We start from the raw sequence: 26,456 nt of genomic DNA on the forward strand, positions 1-26,456 counted from the left end.
TATAATGCACATATAGTAGCTGTGTCAGCTAACCAAGACATGATGTACTCTGATCTCAACACTGAACTATATACTATAGTTATCAGATTCCATGTGCAATGGAAAGAAGCAGCATCAGCATCTGACACAACTGTCTCACTTCCTTTTGGACAATACCAGGCTATATCCATGACAGGACAGCTGTAAACAAACAGATAAGCGTCTCTAGCTTTTATCTCTTATGGTTTCATGGCCCCAAGTTCCCCATGGAGAAAATAACTGTATAATTCATTCCATTTGCTTATACCAGTTGGAATGTTCACATCGCAATAGTTGGGAACACTCAAGACTTTGCATCTACACGGGATTTCAGTAAACTCTTGGTGAAACTCACAGGGAATACTCTTGGCTCCTAGAAAATACCTCCCAATGTTACAGGTAACCCAAAGAGTAACCTTTGTTTTAAGTGGTCTAGAGGAGGGTAGACTTTGTGACGTATTCATAGCTAATATGAAGTTTAGTTAAGCATTATAAAGTAAAGAAGGTTTTATTCAGTCACTACACATATCTCCTGAGCTCCTTGAAAAAGCTTACTCTTGTATTTAAAGCTACATTATGCTCTACAAATGACAATGTTCACTGATACAAGTCTTTTTTTTTTTTTTTCTTGTATATGTTTTATTGTGTGTGGGTTAAGCAGATGCATTGGCCACAAAACCTCTTATCTTTTGGTTTTAGTGGCTTTCACAGGAAATGTGCAAACAGGATTTTTCTTTTCTGTTTCGGATAAACTGCAATAAATTCAACAGGGGTCTGTTTGTGGCTTGTTAGTTATGTGCCTCGTATTCCTTATATTCCTTATATCTCATCTGTACAAACCATTATTTGGCGAAAGCAGGACATTTTTTTTTCCTTTAGTTATCATATTGATATACAAAGTGATAAAACAAGAACATAAAATCCCAAAAAACTTGGAGGAACAGGAGGATCTGTACAATATCAATTTGTCCCGGACATTGTTGGTCATACTACCGTATTTCTGTCCTTCTCCATTTCCTCTCTTATTCTCGTTTATTTGGTTGTATCCAAAATAGATTGTAAGCTTGCGAGCAGGGCTCTCTCCACCAAATGTATCGGTTTGTCTAAGTCTGTCAATTCTTGTCTTGTCATATCCCTTGAATTTATGTATTGTATTAAGCGCTGCGTAAACTGTTGGCGCTATATAAATAAAAGATAATAATAATAATAATAATATATCTAGATCTTGTAAATTTACCATACATTTTTCTATTTGCATCCAGATTTGTTCAATCTCTCTTTTTAATATTCTCCATTAGTTTTATATATATATATATATATATATATATATATATATATATATATAATCTGTCAAGGCTAGTCCTCTTTAAATTTGGGACCCTTGTTTAATTAAATAACCCCTCATTACATATTTATATGTGCTCCAGATTTGGCCGAAATTTATTTAATAAAAAGCTATATCATCTCCTTAAAATATATCTGAATTTCCTCAGATATTAACAAGTTAACATTCAGTCTCCAGAGTCCATGGATTTTAAGTCTCCCTGCTTAATCTCTTTAATTCTTCATTTTCCATAATTTCTTACCGAATTGGTATCTCCTAGAATCATGACAATGTGGGAGTATGAATTTGAATTTTAAATTCTTGTGAAATGTGTATAGTCTTGCCAGTTCCTTGGAGATATTAACCCATTTAGGCTGTTATTTTTTAAATTGTGGTTTCATCACCAAATTAAAATCTCCTGCATTTCTTATACAACCTTTTTAATTGTTTTACCTTTCTTTGCCATGATACCCACTGGGTTTTTAGTTGGGGAAACTAGGATGTTATCTGATAATTTCCTTGCCGGTTACTCTGGACTAATGTTTTTGTTTCAAAGTATTGTTTGATGTTGTTTCATATAGGTTATATTAATGTTTGGCAAGCATGTTTTGACATTTGATCTGCGAAATTAGCCTTCTAAGAGCCATCTTGATGCAATGTGCCTTTTCAATATGACTCCTCCTAAATGTGATTTTGCGAAAGGTGCTTTGACAAACCTATAAAACTGGGCCTTCTTGGTCTTTATTATTCTTTTAGTTCATCATGTTTTATTTTACTCCCACCCCTTTCTCAAATTGTATTTCTACCATAGCTGGGGCACCGATGTTGGTTAGTGTTCAACACTGAACACTGAGCTAAGGTGGCTCAAATTTGTCCTTTTCTTTAGTACAGGATGTTATCCTGAACAACTTTAGTTAAGTCTGGCTCAGCTTGCCCCGCTATACCTGTTGCAAACACATTTTACATTGATCATTAAAGCAAAGGTGTGCTTGGACCTTGGCTCATGTAATTTTTGTGACGGTTTTCCAAACCTAATACTCGTCATTTCCTGTTGTGTTTTAGATGGAACAATTATCTGATGAAGAACTTGATCATGGGGCGGAGGAAGACAGTGATAAAGAGGACCAGGATCTGGATAAGATGTTTGGAGCTTGGCTGGGCGAGCTGGACAAACTCACCCAGGTAGTAAAATGAATCTTAATCAGATTTATAAAAGGGACTAAGCAACCAGGAATCTGATGTTTATATATTCTGAAGATCTTCATTTTAAAATATGGCCTTTGTGATTTATTAGACTACTTCTTCAGTATGATGCATCTTATTAAAGGTATAAACTAAAAATATATTACTGTGGGTTACATTAATGCTAAACTCTAGCTCTTGAGGAGTTGGAGAACTTTTAGTTGAGATGCCCGTGTTGGAGCTGGAGTTTGCAAAAAATGTGGCCTGGTTGCAACCCTCAAGGGGATGGAACCACATTTATAAATAAAGCAGCATGTTAAAATATTTACTAATATCTAACCTTAGGGTATTTACCATGTCAGGTTTAACTAGTTTAGAACTGTTCTCTGTGTGAACGTAATTTGTGTTTCTTCTTTTAGAGTATGGATACAGAAAAGATTGAAGAGCCAGTCAAGAGATCTCCTTTGCGCCAAGAAACCAATCTCGCTAACTTCTCCTATCGCTTCTCCATGTATAACTTGAATGGTAAGATAAATATTTTGTACTTTAATCCAGTGGGAATACTTGGGGTACACTGTTCTAGAAGGTAGTTTTGTATATCACACTGTACACTAGAAATACAATGGTACAGTTACATGAACCATCCCCAGCCTTTCACCAATGTTCACCACTGTTATGGTAGTTTTTTCCTCCAGTTATCAAGTCCTAAGGCTTCAGCAGCAGACTTCTATTTATTATTATAAGGTATTAACACTATAAGGGATGCTGTTACTTTGAAAAAGTTCCCAGGTCGTGGCAAAAGTTGACAGCTGCCCTTTTTATTCAAAGAATTGTTGCTGATTGTATCATTTTTTTTTTCTATCTGCTATCTCCCATCTTTAGTCTGCTGCATAGATATTTTATACAAAAAAACATATTCATATTCCCCTGTACAGGTCACAACATTTAATATCTGATTTAGGCTTGAATAACTTTTTAAATGTAATTTTGTTATGTGGTACACCCGCCATACCTAGTACGTTTGTAAAGATTTTTAGTTTCTTTTCAATTTTTTTTATTTTGCAAATTTTAAGAATTCAGTTTAAGTGTCAGGGGAAAGTGTTTTGTTGGATTTTGTTATGGATAATGTATATTCAAAACAGTTAAAGTTGTGGATTTGCATGTCGTGTGGCAAGTACAATCATGAAATAAGTTTTCAGCTTTTTCAATGCATCATGGAAGCAATAAGTGACAGAATAAGCAGTGTTATGTGGCAGAATACTGAGATTTAAATATCAATTTATATGACATAATAATGGATATACTTGTTTGTTATTTATAGTACTGTGAACGTACATAATTACTAACTATAAAGTGATTGTGAATTATTTACAGTGCTTCTAAATATACATTTTGTATAACGAGTAACCAAGTTAAAAAAGTCACCTGCATCTGTTGTTGCCAGCTTTTCAATATGATGTGCGTGCATTAGAAAAAGCCCCCATTTTTCATGCTTTTCTCATGTTTGTGGTATATCTTGCCTTTTTTTCCCATTAGGTCTTGAATTAGAAGGACAGTATATGTGTATATACACACACACACTTTCTTTACGCTGTGTCTCTGTAAAATCTACCGGGTATTGTTTATTTGGCTATGGTCTATGTGTTTGTGTATTTGCAGAAGCTTTGAATCAAGGTGAGACAGTGGATCTGGATGCTCTTATGGCTGACCTCTGCTCAATTGAGCAGGAATTAAGTAGCATTGGGACACATTCCTCCAAGAATACACTCAAGCCTCATGAAAGGAAAACTTTTCAGAAGCCACCTGCGAGTCGATTGAGCTCAAAGCAGAGCAGCTTAAAGGGACTGCATTCTTCATCAGGGAGAATGTCCAAGCCCGCTCATGCCAACTTCTCCTTGGATGACATCACTGCACAACTAGAACAAGCATCTCTTAGTATGGATGAGGCAGCCCGGCAGACCATTGTAGAAGATAGCAAACCTGTAGTAACTGTACACCACCGGAGGACCGCATCAGCAGGAACCGTGAGTGATAGCGATATCCGATCTGTCAGCAATTCTTCACGTTCCAGTATCACATCTGCAGCTTCCAGTATGGATTCCCTGGACATTGACAAAATGACAAGACCACAAGAACTGGAGATTCTGTCACAAGTACCACCAATATCTGAGGTAAGAAGCTATAACAAGGGCTGTCTGGAAAGTACTAAATTGAACATGGTGATGTGCTTTTGGAATAGACTACATTTCTGTATTCACATATGAAGACAGCGGCAATCTGAAGTTTAGTTAGCACTGTTCTTGGGTGTTTTGCATTACCCGAAGATATGTGCAATGCAAGGAAGTCTGTAGAAAGAAAGACAGAGCTTCTTTTTCCATCTCTCTAAAGTAGCCACTGTAATTTGCTGTTAATTCTATTAAGGATGTAGGTAAATAATTCATACAACTGCATTGCACTTCTGATTAACCCTCCTTTAAGTGGAGGTACTCTAATAAGCATGATCTGCCCATGGACAATTGCTATTGAGTAATTGTACCATGTTTTTGTCTGTCCCAGAACTGAATAGTTAAAACTTAGAGGAATGCTGTATTTTGCTGCCAAGTTCTGACATGCCATATTTGCTGACAGCACTGTTCTCTTTTTGTACTGAGATGTACTCTGAGTTTTTTTTTGGAAGGTTATATGTAGCACATTTTATATATGCGTAAGGTTACAAATAGACAGAATGTATCTTTATTTGTTCTTATCATACAATGTCTCTGTTGAAATTGGTTGGCATATCTTTCAGTGTGACTGAAATGTTTTGTGCATAAGACTTTATCATGCATAATTGACTGTTGCATGTTTTTGTGCATTGTTTATCGGAGGAGTTCATGTAGCATGATTTAGAGGAGGTCTGTTCTCAGGTATAATGCATTGTTCAATCAGTGAGACTGCAGGGCCAGGTCAGCCTGTCTTGCAGGAGAAACTTCCAAGTGCTGACCCTTCATAAAGAATACAGAAATGAGAGAGTTGAAACCATAACTCTCCTGGGAACTCTCCATTTAACAAATAAACCCCTGGATCTCCAAGTCACTGTAAAATGTGTACATGCCAAAGCATTTCCAAAGTTCCCCCGATACTGTTAAGCATTTGGTTCATAATAAAATTACACCTGTAGTATCTGTTTTTAAAACTGTCTTTACTGTTTGACTTCCCAAGAACTGATGTATTTATTGGAAATGTTCTGACATTGTGACTAGAGGGTCCATTGGAAAGATTTAGTGTTTCTTGAAACTAGATCTGTAACCTTCAGTGGTGGAACTAGAGGGGTTGCAGCGCGATGGGCCAGGTTCCGCTTGTCTCCTCGTACTGATTCAAAATTGTTTAGAAAAGGCCATTCCGACTTGGGCCGCACCAGGAGACGGGAACATATCACATGACCCTGTAGTGAAACTGACAGCGAGCTGCAGGAGCGGTGAGAGGTAAACGGGAGTAGGAAGGAGGTGGAGTTAGATGTCTCTACATGTGTGTATATGTAGTGTGTGAGCATGTGCGTGCCATTTTCTCACCAGGGCCCTGTGGTTTCTAGTTATGCTCCTGGGCACCTTGAATGTCCATCTACAAAACCTACATTGTAAAAATTATAATGTGTGTAATGCGTTTTACAGAATAAAATAACGTGTTAACTTCCCATTCCTAGGATTTACATTCTTCTTCTTCCCGTTGGTGCAATATATTGGTTCAGGTATCCTTTGTAAGGGTTGGGTAAAGAAAAGAGAAGTCGACTTTAGGGCAGGAAACTAAATAAGCCAAAGCAATAGTATAAAAATAATTTAATCATGCTAAATACTGTAAAAGTGACTGATCCTTTTAAATCTTGGTTCTTCAGCAGCAGGATTTCTGTGTCAACAGGAACGCAACTGTGTTTTTTTTTATATTTGTCCAGAGAATTCTTATCTCTGGCTTCAATATTTTGCAGCAATACAGAAACACCTTTGCTTTTCATATATAAGAAATTGGATGAAATAGCTTATTAAGTGTTACACCAACAGATGTTTTGGGGTTTTGAGGCACGTACTGGCAATATTAGTGTCTAAAACCTGCTGATTAGGTTTATTTATTATTCATGTTTGATTATTTTCTCCTTTGCTTACCAGCAGGACAGGCATGTCAATGTATTGCACGTGGACTGATTACTCATTTAAAAGTTTGCCCTCTTCAAACTTGTAATTTGATCAACTTAACATCTTCATTACCAGTGTTATTTACTGTGTATTGGTTTAACCATAATTTGCCTCTTTGTGATTTACTACACCCATACACATTACATATTTTTAGTGTGGCTATTATTTTATATTCAAGTTTAAACGATGGGTTTTATATATATATATATATATATATATATATATATATATATATATATGTGTGTATGTGAACAAAAACCAACAGAAGGAGAGCGGAGACATGTATTTGCTATAATAATTTCCACACAACTGAAGGAAATGGACCCAGAATATATTAGTTTACTTGTACTCATATTTGAGCTTTGTTTCCATCAATTTTGAAAATAACAAGACATATATTACAGGATGCACACCACCTTTTCCAAGTTATACATTTCTTACCGCTGTAACTTCAATAGCGAAGTACATACTTCTGAAAAGCTGTTTGGCTACATTTTGCCAATGTTTGAGGCAAAAGGTGTATAAGAGGAAAAGCTTCCCAGTGAGGGAATTCATACATGCATGTGAATGGGCATAATGCTCAACTGGTTAAGGTCTGAGTCTTTACATTGGCAGATTAGATTCACCAAGATTCACCAAGTGGTTATGATCTGTTGTCAAATTTTATGTTTCTATGTGCCACAGCTGGAGAAGAGCAATTTGTGATTAGCAGCATCTCCCAAGTAGAGAAGTACCCAACATTATAGATTCTTATTTTATAATTTGGGCGCTCTAGCTCTTTGGGGTGGAAACTGTGGATAAAAGGGTCATTTTTTATAAAAAATAAAAATTTTAGCCTTACTTCACTTTAAACTAATTCCACTTGCGCTAACATAAAAAACAACATATATATATATATATATATATAATATTTAATATTTAATCCCTGCCTAAAACTGAACTGTCTAAATGCCACCTACTAATCTTTCCATGTACTAATCCCACAAATTCCTAATTCTGCCCACTGTAAAAATAGTAAAAGTAAATTTATATTAACTTACTCATGAGGACTGCCAGCTGTAGCAAACCTTCTATACTGGGACCCGGCATCCATGAGGATGCACACAGGTAGTTTCCAAGGGATGTTCTATGCTAATAAAATTTTTATATCGCAGTACGGGATATCGGTTTGCACGAATGGATTTACGTTAAATGGTAGCCAGGCAATATATGTGTGTTATTTGGCAAATATTTTCCTTTGTGCAGTGCATTTAGGGCCTGTTTTAAATTAAATGGATTGTAGGTACATTCCAATGATATTAAATGTTTTCTGGTTTCCATGGCTTCTTACAATACAAATGTCACATTTTCTTACTTGGTGACAAAGTGAAATAATTTGGATTTGAGAGAGGAAAAACATTTTTTTCCAGCATCTGTGTAAAATCAAGAAAGAAATGTTCAGCCTGCCAACTTCCGCATTACAGCAACTTTCAATCAAGGCCCAACTACACTTGGGCTTTCAGGGCCTTTATTTTATTATGCATGGCTTAAATATAATACATTTTCTTAAAGATTATTGAAACTAATGTTAGGTGACCGGATTTCAGAGTGATTGTATTGTCCACACATACTTTAGAAAGTGACATTGATATAAAATTTCAATAAAATAAATTTTAAATGCTTAAAACATCTAAAATACTCCATTTGATGCTCCATTTCGATTAACAAAATTATAAATATTGGCATTCTACCTTTATTTTTTTCGGATTTACTTATAGGAGGGGCTAATTATTTTTGTGATAATCTAAATTTACTTATAAACAGTCTCTTGAATCTCAGCTCCAGAATTGTATGTATTTTCTAGATTGTATTTATTTTTTTATACAACACACAACACAAAAATGTAGGGAATTAGGGTTCCTGAGTTATTTCCACTTCAGTGTTTTACTTGCTGTTTGAGCACCTACTGCTTTGATGATCGCTAGAAACTGAAGCCTGTTGTTAAAAGCTTGGAAAAGGGCCTTGTAGAATTCACTCATTCTTTATTAGCTTGTGTTACAAAGATAATCTCTGGTGGTTTGTGACGTGTGTTCTTGGTTGGGTACTACTAGGAAAAACTGTTTCCTAGAAATACACGCAAACAGGTTGAAGGATTTTTTGGAACTTTTAATGCAAAGGAAAAAAAATAGGTGAAAAACTGCCCTTTTGGAAATCCATTTGCTGAAACAACATTTGCTACCAATGGCACATCTCCAGCCTGGGTTCTGAAGCTCCTGGTGTAGATCCATACTACTGTGCAATTTTAACATGTTGATGCATGTTCCTATAGTTGTGGCTGGCACAGTCCAAAAAACTGTGAAATATAAATCCTACTATATTACAGCTAATGATTTATCGATGCAGGGTGACCTTACAGTTGCGAAATAAAATTCTACGCTTGTGTGTGTAAGCAGTGCTTTGTGGCCTTTCACACATCCACGTGATACACTAACCTATGAAGGCCAAAGATTAGGTACAGATATAATTTTACTTGTATATGTGTAACATACCACTAACACAATATGCACATGAAATCCCCTCTTGTATTATGTTACAGCAAGTGATCCAATGGGCAGCTATCAAATAATTATTGATCTGAAATCTGTGATTATTTTGAAGGTCTTTGACTATCTTAGAATAACGAGAGTTGTAGATTACTAGTTAAAAGCTGATTTTACTACAACTGTTGAAAGAATTTCATTTATCAAAAATCACTTTTTTGGCATTTCAGACAGGTCATATAACGACAAAGTATTGTTACACTATATGGCCATGTATTGCTTAGCCCGCCACTACGTCAAAGTACCCCATTTTTGACAAGTCCGATTTCATTTTACATATGCTTATATTGCTTATCAAGGAGCTGAATCAGTGGGACTGAATTACATTTCAGACTCTGGACACCAATAATGAGGCATCTGTGAGGCAGGTGGGGCTGCTCAACCCTAAGGTTTGGTCAGACCCTGCATCCTCGTGGGTTAACCAATATATGGCCATATAGTGTGAAGGCATCCCAACGTTTGTGCCTTTATATAGGTGTTTTTTAAATGGTATTCCCTGGGTATGCAGTGGATTGTTTTGTGTACAGATTCATCTTTATTCTAGCAGCAAGAATAACTTTTAATAAGCTATACCTGCCCTTTCTATGATCAGTTGTTTAACTTGAGCAACTGCTGTTTTTTTTTTTATCATTTTATTGATATGTTGTCTCTTCTAAAATACAGCTTACCATACACTGATTATGTCTTTTCTCACATTGCACACACTCCTATCTGTCACAGCATGTGACCATAGGACAACCTCGGAAGCCAAGCTTCACCTTGACTTTACACACAAGGAGGCGGAAGCGATCCTTGTACGTTGAAGGATTTATCTGTATGACTCCTTTTGTATACTGTTAAGATAGCAGCACACTTACATCCCGTATTGTTTCAACCACAGCACGGAAGAAACAAATTGCATGTTCCTCTGTTCCTCCGATACATATATGAAGCTTGGCATATAGATATCACTTTCTTTTTCTTCTAGCTTCTAGCTGCAGCATACACTGTAATTGTACCAAATGTAACGCAGTATTATCAGGAATAATTATTCTCTTGTATATGATTATGTATAATTTAGCAAACAAGTGTAACACACAAGATTTTGAATTGCATAATGTCTTATAATATTGGCTGAATATTAGAGACACTTCAGCCATCATATGTACTTAAACCTCTTTGCGACAATGGGCATAGTACTCAGGAGGATATAGCACTGGCAATTTATGCATTGCCAGGTGACTGCAGGCTGAGCGACTGACTTTACATTCAGGGGGATTCAAATGCCTTTTCCGGTAACGCCACTGGGGAATCCCCTCGCTCTGATGGAAAAACCAAAAGGTTTCCCTGCTGAGGATCATTCTCTCTATAGTGTCATCAGAGATGGAGATGGCTGCTTGTGCTGTAATAGGTTGTCACAGCAGCCTACAGCAGTATGGGGAAAAGTAAGACATAGAATTTATTGCCTGGGGTGCTGTTTGGTCTAGGACCTGCCCTGACTGGCCATGCTGCTGTGCATTATGTATCCACCATAATTTAGTTATTCTCATTTCCAAAGTCTAGACGTAAGTTATGTATTGTGCACAACATATGTTTAAAATAAAAATATATCCCTCAACAGACAAGTTATGTCATATCAGCGTTCCAGTTTAATGAACCAACCGTTTTTGTATGCCTGTTTTAATCTTGGGACTGTATATAACATATTAGAAAAGAAGGATTTAGAGACCACTTAATATTTATACAGCTCAATTGTGTACTTGTGTATATGGGTCCCCTTTTTAAAATCTTTCAGCTTCTTCCTGTAGTTTTTCTCTGGAAAAAAAAAGAAGTGACGGTCACATCTGAAGCAAATCAATGTCTTCTTCCATCAGTGCAAACCGTCACTTGTGATTGTATTTTATAGTGTTTCACATTTATTGATTTTTTTTTTTTTTTTGCTACCTCTGACATCATGAGTCCTCCTCCTGGCATAGCCAGTATATTATATGCAGCTCTAAGATTGCATTAAAATCCTATTGTTAACTCAGATGGGGAGATGGAGCACAAATCCTGTGCTACACTTGCAATGTTTTAGTAAACTGCATTTTAGCCTGTTTGTATCATTTTGTTGAAGAGCGATTATCATGACAGAATAGAATAGGCAGAATAGAAAATAAGAGCAGTTTTTTTGTGATTCTTGGGTAAAAAAAAGAAAATATGACTTTGGTGTATCTGGTTGTAAGTGTCCTGTAATTGTGCTGGAAAGTTATCCTTTAGGAGTACCACTCAAAGCTGGAACGAGGCATTCACTTTTTGTTGGTTGGAGGCATTGGAGCAGTGGCACATTTAAAGGCAAATAATGTATATCGTACGTTCTTACGATAGAAGGATATTGAACCTTGTATAAGGACTAGGCAGCACAAAGCCCCATGGGAAAACATTAACACACTGTCAGGTAGCAAAGTTGTTATCCAAAATAGCAAAACAGAGAGGTGTAGAAATGTTTTGAACTGGGTGTCTTTTTATATATATTGCATGCTTGTGCAATGAACATTATGCAATAGCAATCAACCAGAGGCACATCTATGTCTGCTAATAATTTAAATCAAAGACACAGCTGGTGAGCATATGCAAGTCTCTCCAACAAGCACATCTTAGACATTCTACAGTTGCAAGGGTCACTTGTAATGGGTTCCACAATTAAACACTGGAACAGTTTCATAAAAATCTTTTTTAAAACATATTTATATTCACACTATAAATATAAGTATAAGGATTTTTTTTCTGTAAAGAAACTTAAAACTATTACATAAAACATATGGTGTGTATATGTGTGTATATATATATATATATGTGTGTATGTGTGTGTATATATATATATATATATATATATATTGAACTTCTAGAACTTGTTGCCTCACAAACATATCCCTGACAAAAGCATACTTTGAGTGGTTCCCAGCAGGTTCACAGCTTAATGAATGTTTCAGTTTTATCCTTATACCTGTTGATGTAAGATTTATTTTTTATTTTTTTTTGATTCGTGAGGCTCCTTAATTGTTTCAGTATGTCTTATTCCCATAATTAATAAATCACAGCTTGAAACAGTGTAATAATTACAAAACTATGGAAGCTGCATATCAAATATCAAAGAGGTTTTAGTACCAACTACCTGGCGATTAATGTCCTACATGACCTGTTAAATGTGTCATCCACGTTAATTCTCCTAAATATCTCCGTAGCCATGTGCTTTTCATTAGGGACAGCAATATTTGTTTTGTGCAAAGTGTATCTGTACTTTTTTCAAAATCCTATATTTTACACCTTATATATATCATGAAGCCAGCTGTCTTCCAATTCTCTGCATTATGTGTGGAGTGAATCTAATGGAGAGAAATTTTGGGACAGAAAATCCTTTAGATACATTTAGTTGTTACACTGGGACTCAGATCTATACTTTAATTTTATATATTTATATAATTAACACCTTTACTTTCAGGTTGGGGAAACTTGATGAAAACTGTATGTATATGTGTTGAGGAAAGATACATAATACTGTTTTTCTTTCATTTTTTCCTCTTTCCTGGCACGCTGAATTAATCAGAACACGCAGTGATTTTCACCGATATTATCTTTTAATTGTGATTTTCACCGATATTCTCTTTTGTGATTTTCCACCCACCCTTTCTATTTCTTTTTTCTGCAAGCACTCCTATCTGGACAGGGAGACCTCACTCCTACTCAGAAACATTGCAGGGAAGCCCTCTCACTTGCTGACTAAGGTGACTAAGTGTGTTCTCCCATCTGCATGCTTTACTTCCTACCTTCCCTAAAATGCCAACCATGAAATGGAAGAAAGAAATCATGGGCCTAGGGCAATATTTGATCGAGAGGGACCAGTAATCACTGGCGCGTCATTCCATTTCATAAAGGCAGTACATCTTATTGTACCATGCATGCTGTGAAGCAATTTTGTTTGCCCTTTTCAGGAGGGGCTTTGAATGCTCCAGATTTGTTTGGGAAATTCATGCACTGCTTCGCACGTGACAGTGCATGGAATTGTTGGGATTAATCCAAACAAACAAAACTTCTGCAGATTTCATTGCCTTTTTTTCATTCCTACTCATGCATACTGTGTAGGTAGGTGGCACCTTCTTAAAAATCCTTAGAACTGGATGTTTTGTTAAGTATGATTCAGTGCAGTACTTATCATGGCAAAACTGGGGCACATCAAAGTGCAAACTGTGTGTGTATATGTGTCACTGTGTGTGTGTATATATATATATGTGTATATATGTGTATATATATATATATATATATATATATATATATATATATATATGATGAACCTTTTTCAGAAAATTTAATCTTAAGCTAAAAACACACAAACCATTATCATTTTTAAACATTCACAGTGCTAGTGGGAAAATATGTGAACCCTTGGATTTAATAACCGGTCGAAGTTCCTTTGGCAGCAATAACCTCAAACAAGAGCTTCCAGTAGCTGAAGATCAGACATACACAATGTTCAGGAGGGATCTTAGACCATTTTTCCTTAGAGAACTGGTTAAGTGCAGCCATGTTCATAGGATGTCTGATGTGAACGGCTCTCTTGAGGTCATTCTACAGCATCTCTAATTGTCTAGGGTCTGGGTTCTGACTGGATCACTCCAGTATTTATTTATTTTTTAAAGCAGTAGTAGATTTACTTCAAGGTTTAGGGTCATAGTCCTGCTGCATAACACAACTTCTGCTGACCTTCAACTGGCGGACAGCCGCCCTGACAATAACCTGTATGGTACCTTAATAAACTTGGGAATTCAGTGTCCTCTCAATGATGGCAAGCTGCCCAGGCCCAGAGGCAGCAAAACAGCTCTAAATCATGATGCTCCCCCATCATACTAAACCATCGGGATGACGTTTTCATGCGAGTATGCGGTGCCATTGAGTCATCTTGGCTGGGCGCCCACTTCTAGGCAGAGTAGCCACAGATCTAAATGGTATCCATTTCTAAATGATTTGCCTAACTGGACTAATGAATATGTGAACTCTTATTCACTCTTTTCAAGCTTAATGCAAATCGACAATTCTTGATTGGGATTTTTTGTGGGGCATGGTTCACATCAGCAGATGCTTTTTGAGAATAGAAAACTCAAAATGTTTGAGTGGGTTTTCATGTCAAGGTAGCCCTAAAACATACCTCCAATCCTGTTTCGTTAATTGAGCTCCACGTTTGCCGACACCAATTAGCCTATGGGTTAACATATCTTTTCCAACACACTGTGATACGAACAGTAAAAAATGTGTGTTATTAGTTAGAACATATTGTGTTTGATCATTATTGTAACTTGGATGAACAGCATATATTTAACCCAATTTTATATATAAATGCTGGTAATTCCAAAGGGTCCACTTACTTTTTCTTGCCACTGTAGATAGTGATATATCTAAAACTGTGGTTTCATATCACTATCATCCTTTACTGTACATTTGTAGGCGGACTAGAAGTCCTTCTAGGCCTTGCAAACTACACCAGTAATTCAAAATCATTATTTATATTGACTTTGCTTATAGATGTAATTGTATTGGTTATAATCCTCTAGTCGTTTGCCGGTTGTAGAAACCAGTTAGATTGGGTTCCTAAGTAATGAATGGAAATCAGTTTGCATGGTCTATTAAGATGCACTGCTTGTATTCTGACATTGGTTGCTACTTACCCTCCCTTGTGTCACCAAAATGTTTGTTCTATGTGTTTCTGGCGTTTTATGGTTGGGGTGTTCTTTTCAGGACTAAAATACTTTGAATTATTATTATTATTTATGGTTTTATATGGCGCCATCAAATTCTGTAGAGCTGGATAATAGACAAATGCACAGCATCTTGCTTTTTTGAATGTAAGTTGGTATTAGACTAAAAAAGACAAGATGAAACAGAGTATTTACTTTTTTGTAAAATAACAAATTTATGGGTTTAAATGTATGTTTAGTATGTTACTGCTGCAAGAAAATCAGCACTTTAGGAAAGGCAGACATTCAGAGTTTCAAAGAGACACAAGAAAGCAGTTGAGCGTTTTTTTTTTTTTTTTTTTTTGTGGGAATTAGAATTCAAATCACTATCAGTGACCAAAAAGTCCAGTATAATAACATTGATCTGAAATGTTTCTGTTATACAAGATTATAGGTTAGTGCGATATTGACTATCCTCAGATGCATAGAGGGAATGTCTCGGTTGCTGGTTTCCATATTGTGTTTTAAGTTTGCAAATGTTTTAAGCATGTTGATATATAACTACAGTTGAACCATAGCTAGATCATTGCATCTTTCTGTTTGCTGGGAAAAATATGGTACTTAAAGTGCAGGTTTAAGAAAGTTAACTCTTTCAATGTAATAAGTAAAGTCACACCCCAATACCTTACCAACTAAATGGAAAGTGTCCGAGTTTAACTTTGTTAAACCTGCACTTTAAGTGTGTGTGTGTGTATGTATATGTATATATGTATATATATATATATAATATATATGTGTGTGTATATATGTATATATGTATGTATGTACACACAGGAGTTTGCTTTGAAATCACAATATCAGATTTTTAATGGTGCTATTAAACCATCAACGTTTCATACTTTACCATGGTCCTTTTTCAAGATGATCCTGGTAAGGTATCTATTGACGAAATTTCACCCGACCAGTTGTTGGAGCAAAGGTTAAGTAGGGGAACATTGGCTTTCTCATACTATACACAAATGTGTGGTGCGTGCCAGAGGACAGGTCTACATAAAAATGAATATACATCTGGTTTATATTCTACACAAAACTGTTTTGGGCCTTCAAATTAAATAGTGTTTACGTTCTAGCAACCACACATGTTTACGCAGTTGCAACATACACATGCCTATATTATAGTTTTTTATCGACTTACCGTATTTGCTCGATTATAAGACGAGGTTTTTTCCAGAGCAAATGCTCTGAAAAATACCCCTCGTCTTATAATCGGGGTCGTCTTCTAATCAGACCCCCAAAAAATGCTGCTTACCGGTCGCGAGCAGCGTCTCTTCTGTTAGAAGCAGGGCAGGAAGCTTGCAGCGTCCTCACAGAACTCTATCTCCCCCCTCCCTCCTCTGGGGGCGGGGCCAGAGAAGTTGCTACAGCCGGTCCCCTGCAGAAGTCTGCGAGTGGGAGATCTGCAGTTCAGGTGAGGGGGTGGGGGAGGGTTTTTGAGTATGTGTGAAGTGTGTGTGATTAACCCCTTCAATCCCAGGGGTTTTTGGTACCTCAAAGCCCAGAGCAATTTTGCCATTTTTGGGGTATGTCGGTTTAGCGATGATTCTCTTTTCCTGTGAATAGTGTACCCATGTAAACTATATATCGTTTTTTCAAGGAGAGATAGAGCTTTCGTTTGATACCATAGTTGGATGATTAGCTGGAAATTTAGAATGAGAAATTTAGTAAAAACTAGCGAAGATTAGAAAATTAAACTAATTTTTTTTTACATTTTCCCTCTGAATCCTCACAAAATTAGGTAAAGTGATGGAAAATCCCCTCCAAGTTTATTAATTCAGGTGTCCTGATTTCAGAAATACCTAATTTATATAGATTTTCCAGACTTTCCCAGCACCAGGGAGCGTTCTATTAGGTGTACAATTTTGTAAAATTTGTATGCCTATGGCTTAACGGGTTTGGGGGTTGTGAACGGGGGCAGGAGGGTTATACTGGCTAGATGTTATGCTAGGGCAATGGGAAGTAAGGTTTTTTAATAATTTTTTTATTATCTTTTTTTATATATTTTTTTTTAATTTTTTTTTTATTTTAATTTTTTTACATTTTTTTTATTTTTTATATATTATTTTTACACAGTAATGGTTAGAGGTCCTCCTAGGGACCTCCTGAACATGCCAGTGATGTCACAATGACATCACAGCCCACATTATAATTTTTTTTTGTATTATTTATATTAATATTTTAATGATTTTTTTAATATTATTTTTTAAATCACTAACCGTTTTTTTTTTTTCAGCTTTTCTGTTACAGGACGGGAGGGGGAGTGAGAGAGATGGTCTCTCACTCCCCTCCCCGCGATCCCCCTGCACCGATCACACTGTGATCTCTATGCAGGTCCTCACAGACCTGCATAGAGATCGCAGCGTCTCTGTGCCTCATCGGAGGGCAGGATATCCCCGCAGGGGATATCCTGTCCTCCGATGACCTTCCGGGTTACGTCAGCAGTGACGTAACCCGGAAGGGAATGCCCGATCGCGCGTTTCAACTGCGCGATCGCGCGATCGGGCACTTTCAACCGTAACAGCTTACCGGCTTTCATGCCGGAAGCTGTTACGGGAGATCGGGCAGCAGAAAGCCGGCAATGCCGGCTTCTGCTGCCAGGGGGGAGTCCAGGCTGTCAAACGACTGCCTGGTCTCCCGTGCAGCGGCAGGGATGTGTCCCTGACGCTGCACGAAAGGCTGGACGTACCGGGACGTCCATAGGGGTTTCTTTGTGGGCGTTTTTTGGACGTCCCGGTACGTCTATAGGGGAACTAAGGGGTTAATGGAATGAATGAGTATTTAAATGTTTGTGAATGAGTGTGAGTGTGTGTGTGATAGCATGGATGTGTAAGGGGGGTGGGGGTTGTAGCATGGCATATGGAGGCTGTAATCCCACTGCTATCATCCCCAGGTTCCAGCATGTACTGGCTGCCTTGGCTTGATAGGAGTGTGATTGCTGTTAGCAGTTTGATATATATATATATATATATATCAAACTGCTAACAGCAATCACACTCCTATCAAGCCAAGGCAGCCAGTACATGCTGGGTTAAAAGGCATATCATGGGGCTGAGTGGCATATAGGGGGTTAAAATGCATTTCTGGACCTCCAGAAATGCATTTTAACCCCCTATATGCCACTCAGCCCCATGATATGCCTATATACCTCCAGAAATGCTTTATACCCCCCTATATGCCACTCAGCCCCATGATATGCCTTTTAACCCCCTATATGCCAGAGTGGCATACAGGGGTATAAGGCATATCATGGGGCAGAGTGGCAAATAGGGGGGTATAAAGCATTTCTGGGGGCAGAGTGGCATAACTGGGGGGGGCAGGTTGGCAAATAAAAGGAAATTTAAAAAATATATTTTTCTCAATCATAGCTTTTATTAAACATGAAAATAATTTACATTAATTCATATTTACTGGTAAAACTTTTTCCCTATAGGGTAGTCTTATATTCAGGCTTTTTGTTTTTTTCCTAAATTAATATTTTGATTTTGGGGGGTCGTCTTATAATCGGGGTCGTCTTATAATCGAGCAAATACGGTATATAGCACCATCATATTCCGCAGGACTGTACGATGTGTAAACAGGACATTAACCCCTTAGGGGAAACGGGTTGTCCTTAAACCCATTAATGACAATGCATTGTGAGATTTTTGTTATGAAGGGGTTAATAAGTAGTGTACAAAACATTTTGGACTTACAGAAACAAAAGGCAAAAAAGACCTGTATCATAAAGAAGTCAATTTCCCACTGGATACACGTGGGTTGTTTTTGCACAGTAAAATAAAAATAGCCTTGTTGCAGATGAATGTTTTGAACCACGTCACTCTAATGAATAAAATATTGGCCACATATTATGTTTCGTTTCTCAGCGTCTCTTTGTAAGGAGAAGGCAATGCCGATCAAGCGCAACTGTGCAATGACCCTAACATACTACTTGATTACTGGCCATTTTGTATATTGTTTCAAACTCCCTCCATTGGTCAGTTTGCTGATGTAGGGATGGGACCCTCTAAATTTTATGAATCGTTGGGCTAAAACAAAATCAGGAGACCTTGCGTTGTAAATGCAGAGCCTGCTTTCTCTTCCTAAAACATTTATTTAATGGGTTAATGTGATGGGTTACCAGCAACAACATGGCTTTATACTCTCAAACAAGACATTTTACTGAAGGTAATGTTACCTTGGGCAGTCTTTACGGAATTTCACTGAGCCAACGTTCTTCGAGGTCTGTTGGGATTATACAGCACATTCTATAATTCTCTAGCTACCTGGATTAACGCTACATAGTATATGCAAATTATTTTTAGTCATCAGATTTTTGGAAGGAAATATTGTTGGATTCTTAAATTAATGTATTAAACCCATATTTATATTTTAGATATCATTGATGCATCTTAAATTGGACTTTGCATGTTTCTTCTGTGGCTGGTTTTCTGTATTTTTTGTGGTCGTGTTGAAGCAGAGATTTTAATTGTTTGTTTTTTTTTCTGTTAATTTAAATGTTGCTCATTCTTAATATTTCTGTTCAGTGATGTGAACTGACAAATGCATGATATTTCTACTTACCAGAAAACTTACATTTAATTTTTGTTTGTGGAAAATGGGTTTAAATGTTTCATTTCCTGCTGGTCATTATTTTAAGGGTTTTACCACTTTCCTTATGTTTGCAGGAGGAACAAGCTGCTAAGATTAAGGCAGAAAAGATCAGAGTAGCCCTAGAAAAGATAAAAGAAGCTCAGGTTAAGAAGGTGAGTTTGTGGATGTATATGTGTTTATGTATGTACGTGGATGTTTTCCCTATCCACCCTGATGTGGATGTGTATGCATATATCAATATGAATCAAAAGAAGTTTAAAAATCCTGTGTGTCAACATGTTTAGTAGGGTGCTGCAGTTTAAGTTTAATTTTTGTTAATCCATGCTCTCGACTGTGGAATACTTAAATAAATTAATGTCTTATGATAAACAAATAGGTAGCAGCTTAGGCGCTTTAATAGTCTATATGTAAGGCTCAATAACCATTTAATCTTATTTACTTCTGTGACCTAGCAAAAGTGACGTTCAATTTTCTTGTGCAGCTGGTGATCAGAGTCCATATGTCTGATGACAGCTCCAAGACGATGATGGTGGATGAGAGGCAAACGGTACGACAGGTGCTTGACAACTTGATGGACAAGTCACATTGTGGGTACAGCCTGGACTGGTCGCTGGTTGAGACCATTTCTGAACTTCAGATGGGTAAGGGCACCTTTATGTGTTTTTCTTTGCATTACTCTTTAACTAAAATATTGTTCTGTCCTCTTCCTTGTAAGTGTACATATTGTTTCTCTAGAAACAAAGATAAGTAGCAAAAGGGAGCATTTATCCTATGCCTATCATTCTTAATTATTAAGATGGCATGTAGCTCTTCACAACCATTAATTCATGTCCCATGGAAAATGTTTTGCAGTTACTAGTAAGAGAAGTGTTAATAGGAGTATTTTCCCCATATGGCTAGAGTAAACCATATTCGTATTGTATGTTAATAAATATTAAGTTATTTTATAATCTAATTCCCATATCATTGTTTGCCGACTGAAAAAAAAAAAAACAAATGCCATCTGAAATGTTTTGCAAGGAGAGAAGGTGTTAAACTTTCTAAATTATGTAATTGCTAATGTATCGTATTTTGGTGAACTACAAAACTGAAAATCCTTATCAATTTTTGCTTTTTAATATATTGTATTATAAGATACATATTCAATACTGTGACCTTGTGCTCTCTTTGTAGAACGCATTTTTGAAGACCATGAAAATCTGGTTGAGAACCTTTTAAACTGGACCCGGGACAGTCAGAACAAACTCATGTTTGTGGAACGTATTGAAAAATATGCACTTTTTAAAAATCCACAGGTTAGAATGATATACTGTTTGACATAGGGATGGGGAGAGGGCAATTACTGAACATGTGCCAGCACCTGAATATTTGTATTTGGGTATCTGTGTGTTTATGTATATGAAATGAACATTGTTGCTTCACATTGTGAAATCCTTCACTTCCTATACTTCTCTTCTCTAGTAATCTCATCTGAAAATGATTTAAATTACCATGTACCAAAGTTCTTCGAAAAAGGTGCCCTTGCAGTAAAACTCCTTATTCCAGGTGCTTCCATATATATTTATATATATATATATATATATATATATAAATTAATGTGCATTCAGATTTGTACAAATTGCAAATTTACTGAATTTTGGTAAATTTGGCGAGCCACAAAAATGAGGCCAGAGCCCCCAAAAATGAAGCAAAACGTTTAGAATTTTCACACGTTCTAATGCTAACACTCTCATTCACGTTCACTCTCTCACCCTCTAAGTGTTTCCCTATCTTCTCTGCCGACCCCTTCCGCGTCTTCTTCGTCGTTTATCTTCTCCCTTTATATCTCTCTGCTATCTTCGTTTACATCTCCATGGGCATAACTCGGCGAGTGACGTCCCCTCCTTTGATTGGATGATCAAGGGAGAGGAAGTCACCGAATGCGCCGTCATTGTACCCTAACTTAAACTAGGGCAAAGGTTTGGGGTCTTGACATATGGAACTTTCCTCTAATAGAAATATATATATATATAAAAAAAAGTTTGGGGTCTCTTAGCAGTTTTCATGAAAAACAACGATAATTCGTAGCTGTGCTAACACATTTTCAAAAGGGTTTTCTGATGCTCACTTACATTTAGATCAGCCAACATAACATCCCACTGGAACACCAGAGTGATCAATGCTAATAAAGGGCCTCTGTATGCCTATGAAGCTATCCCATTAAAAACCAGCCATTCCCAGCATGTTTCAGGCCTTTCTAATTGGATTCAGGTGCCTAGATACATATACCCATCAATAGTAAGGTAGTTACCCGCAGTGTTCCAATAAAGAGTCATGGAGTTGCATCTTATTCTGCAATTACTTAGAGAGATCTAGTAGGCTTGCTTATGTATTCCGAAACCTGACTTGTCTTCAGTAACATACAGTCCAGAATCTAAATATTTTCTCCATTTTAAACTAATTTACTTTGCTATATTAGAAATAGTGGTCTTTGAGAGATATTACGTGTGTGTGTGTGTGTGTGTGTGTGTGTATATATATATATACATGCATACATGCATACATGCATACACACACATATATTATATGCAAATGCATTAAGCTATGCTTGTTTGAAAAATGAAAGTGCTCTACTTTCTCACAGGTAGAATGAAAGCCTACAATGTGGCACCATTACGAACCTGAAACTTCTTTCCGTGTACTGGATTATGGAAATATATCTGTAAATGTTGTTATATCGTATACCATAAATGTATAATTATTTAATCACTTTATAGGGTATGTAGCCAAAAGTGTGCAGTTATAGCTCTCTTGTATCCCAGTGTCCAGACAACTGGGCATCAACACACTCGGCTCAGAGAACAAAGCGTGTTTATATGTTTCTATCTATTTATTTATAACTCGATGGGGGATATGCAAGACTTGCATAGTGTTATCACAAAATGTATATATAAATGTATATACGTTTTGGCCACTTTCAGGGAGCTGGGAAGGCAGAGTGATCAAACAAAACAATGTGAAATTACACTATAAACAGTTAAATTAACATTGCATAAATACATGCATCCTAAGACAATGGTAAAGGAAACCGTAAATCCATAAATTACTATGCATTTATGTGTACAGATGTCAAGTATATAGAAGTTTGACAGAAGAACCTACTTCCATAAGCACAGATCTCTTGGAAGAGACCTTTTAGTCACAGATGGTATTACAATTTCTTAATTTTCATGGTAGACATGAAGTACAAAACTGTGTTATGAATTCTACGTGTTCATTTCAGTGTCACCCCCTCTCTTCCCTTTGTTTAATGAATACTGTTCTGTTGTTTCAGAACTACCTTCTAGGAAGGAAAGAGACTTCGGAGATGGCAGACAGAAATAAAGAGGTTTTATTAGAGGTAAGCAACCCTGTAATTATGTCTAACTTTTGTGTCACAAGAAATATATATTCATATATCTTCATGAGTTCTGGAAGCCAATTCACCCTACACTTTTTTTTAAGCTCTAAATGTAAAATGGCAATGGATTCAAATAATTGAATCAGGTTTACTTTTACAATACACTTTTACAAGCCCACTACCTGTATCGAAAGTATCATGTTTTTTAAATATGTAGCATATGACCATTTTGCCGTGGGTAGCTTTGAACAACCACAAAAAGGCAGCTGTGTGACAGGCATAGATTTGTATGGGACATGTAGAATGCAAGACAAAGATGGCATATTTTCAGATACATTGGTATGGTTTGTTATTATTTAATGTATTTCCTAATGATCCCTGTCTGGCAAACAATGTATATGTAGCTGGAATAAATACTTAAATGAACAAATTGAATCTGCCAATTGTTTGATTTAATGAGAATGACTATTTAATATTGTCCTCTTCAAGTGAAATTATTAATATGAATTAAACCTTTTATATACAGACACACTTAAAAGGCAGTAAGGGAATTATCTTTTACAAAAGAAACTAGTATTTTGTTATGTTTTAAAGCCAGATAATAAAAGAGTTTCTAGGGCACTTTTCTAGTCTACAAATCTCAGAATTCAGTTCTTGAGCTTTGTACAGAGCTTACAAACAATATACTGACCTCCTTGAGGACACAACTCGAGAAACCGGGTGTGTATATAGCAAACTCTACACAGTAATTTTATTGTGAGTTTTTTTTTTCTGTTACTTAAAAAGCTACTTTAAGGCCATAAGAATATGATGTTCCTTTGATGTTCCTCTGTGCTCCAATCAAAGCTTTTGCTGGTAAAATAACTTTGGTGTCACATGGTAAACACATGTCTGCATCTTGTATGAAGTAATGCAGTCCTGAAGCATCCGTCCCACTCTATTTCACAAGTAGGTTATATATCATTTAGGGAAAAAATACAAACCACATATCCAGGAACTTTCTAAATTAACAGAGTCTTTTAATTGTAACATTTAGCAGTCTATCCCAGAGATTATGCCATAGTAATGGTGTTTGTTGCAACTGAAAGATTCTAATAACGGTACCTATAGAAACCATTAATTACTGGAATGGCTAAAGATTTCTGAATTCAATTATCCATATTCAAGCAGTGATTTTAACTGACATCCAATTAAAAAAATGACCATACCATTAAGCTTTTTAATAATTGATATGCAGTTGGCAAAATGGCACCCAGGAGCGAACCATATACTTCATAAAGTTGTTTCTGTAGTGAAGGCAGCCATCCTCTCTGGTCCAAAAGACTTCACCAGAATGAGCAAGACTTCAATTTAAGAGGAAAGCCACAAGTTTAAAATTAACCATGCTGGTCATAGACCGATCAGCAGTTTCTCTAAAACTAAAAAATTGCAAAATGAATGTCCAATCCCTGGCACTCAACAAAACTAATTTAAAGTAAATAAGATTAAGAAAACAATGAATTTTAAACAATACATTTTTTTTTATTATTCTGAATAAAAAATGGCTTGTTGCACTTCTATAGACTATAACTATTATCATCCATAGCCAGAATGGTGATGAGGGTTGTGCCTTCAAAATGGGTGCAAAAAAAATGGTTGGCAGGCATATGCATTTTCTTCGTGGAGTTTGTCTGTCTCAGACAACAATATTAAAAGGGGTTATATTTATTTGATTTTAGAATGTATGGGGGTATAATAAGTTATTATGCTTTTTGAGTGTTGTTTTCTATTTTTAACATAATTTTATGTGATCATCCCTAAAACTTTTCGCATCTACAGGAATGTTTCTGTGGTAGTTCAGTAACCGTGCCAGAAATAGAGGGAATTCTGTGGCTGAAGGATGATGGGAAAAAATCTTGGAAGAAGAGATATTTCCTTCTGAGGGCTTCTGGTATCTATTATGTTCCTAAAGGGAAGGCTAAGGTGAGACGGTGTCGCAAGCCATTTTAAACTCAAATGCAAACAAGAAATGATTTTACATAAAATGTAACAAAGCCATTTCTATAGTTACAATTGCTAATCATTAAAAAAACCTGTGATTAAATTTTTGTATCTCCCACCCAGTCTAAGCCATAAAAACTATGACTACCCATTGCTCTTTAGCTTTAGTTGTGCAAAGCTAAGCGCCATTAATATTTCATAACTGGTTTCCAAGGAAACTGTTTCACTGGAGGAAGCGGAAAGTCATGTCATGTTTTGAATCCAAATAACTTTACATCTGCTTGATATTCAGCTTTGTAAACATAAAGGCAGGAAAAGCAACGTATAGAGTAGTGTAACACTTCTGTGAGAGTTTTGTAGGGAATTGTGCGTTCCCTAGTATTGTAAAACTTGTCATTTTCTAGGGCTCGATTCCACTTGATATATACTTGGATTTCACCCCATGGGGAAAAAAAAAATCTCTCTGAGCATAAAATACAGTAACCTGTATGGCAATGTAGGTTAGCATTAAGATAAAAAAATGGCTTTATTTAATTTTGCTTCAATAAACTTCCTTTACCCTCAGACTAGGCAGCTGCCATTGTTGTCAGCCATGTGATATTTGGGTGCCTTTCCCTGCTTATACAGCACAGTGAGCAGATTGTTTATGGCAATGCTAATAAAGACATACAATAAAATCCTTTCCTCCGCAGACTTTCATTTGTCAAAGTGTCATGCTGTGTGATTAAGACTGAGACGTTCCATCGTTTACCAAATGGAAGTATTATAGGGAGTCAGGCTTTGTCTAGATAAAACACCTAGAGCACATACTGTACATTGAACTAATATGCAGTTGTCTGGAAACATAACAAAATAAACTTAAATGGTTTAAAACAAAAAAACACAATACATCTGTACCATTGTTTGGCTTTGATTCTCGGTTTGAGTCTCGGTTCTGTGCCCGTACTGCATTTATAAGGCACTTTTCCATTGACTATATTTTAACCCAATTTTTTCTGTTATCTCATTTCCCCACCCTGTATCATTTCTAAAACCTGTGATATGTGGTCAAAAAAGTATGTTCTTGTCCGCCCTTCTTAATGCTATATTCACCTGTATTACTGAAAATGGCTTTGCTAAACCTAGTCTAGACTACATACTCATCTGTTATGGAACCAATGTCACATGTTCTGTCCTTTTCATATATATATTAGAATGAGATCTAAAAATAAAAAAATAAGATTCCCCATCTTACTTTAAAGGATGTTCATAATGTAGAGAGGTGTATTAATCAAATTTTCTAACTTTTGGTGTCTCTATGAGCATGATATTTATTGGCTAGAAGTAGCCATATGCCTACATCTCTACACTTAATATATGTAGTAGCATTTACAGATTAAAACAATGAACTATACTATGTGACAAACACATCAAGCCTCATTACCGGGAAAGGTGTGTTAACTTCCTGTTTTCACGATCTGCATTAAAGGGAAACTCCCACAATGTTTTCTATTT

At 36.4% G+C, this 26,456-nt stretch overlaps 1 protein-coding gene across 3 annotated transcripts in view; it reads left to right on the forward strand.

The window, feature by feature from the left end:
* The window catches only part of RAPH1 (Ras association (RalGDS/AF-6) and pleckstrin homology domains 1), a 73,320-nt gene that overhangs the window by 38,832 nt on the left and 8,032 nt on the right, over positions 1 to 26,456 (forward strand). For 2 of the 3 annotated variants that reach the window (XM_053471820.1, XM_053471818.1), the window contains exons 2-10: positions 2,405 to 2,524; positions 2,944 to 3,049; positions 4,184 to 4,695; positions 12,938 to 13,012; positions 19,678 to 19,755; positions 20,085 to 20,244; positions 20,777 to 20,898; positions 22,917 to 22,982; positions 24,801 to 24,944. In XM_053471820.1, the coding sequence (XP_053327795.1) occupies positions 2,405 to 2,524; positions 2,944 to 3,049; positions 4,184 to 4,695; positions 12,938 to 13,012; positions 19,678 to 19,755; positions 20,085 to 20,244; positions 20,777 to 20,898; positions 22,917 to 22,982; positions 24,801 to 24,944 (1,383 nt within the window). The remainder of the gene's footprint in view (positions 1 to 2,404; positions 2,525 to 2,943; positions 3,050 to 4,183; positions 4,696 to 12,937; positions 13,013 to 19,677; positions 19,756 to 20,084; positions 20,245 to 20,776; positions 20,899 to 22,916; positions 22,983 to 24,800; positions 24,945 to 26,456) is intronic. The other variant, XM_053471819.1, reaches the window with a different exon arrangement.

Source organism: Spea bombifrons, chromosome 7 (assembly GCF_027358695.1).
Source record: "Spea bombifrons isolate aSpeBom1 chromosome 7, aSpeBom1.2.pri, whole genome shotgun sequence".
NCBI lineage: Eukaryota > Metazoa > Chordata > Amphibia > Anura > Pelobatidae > Spea > Spea bombifrons.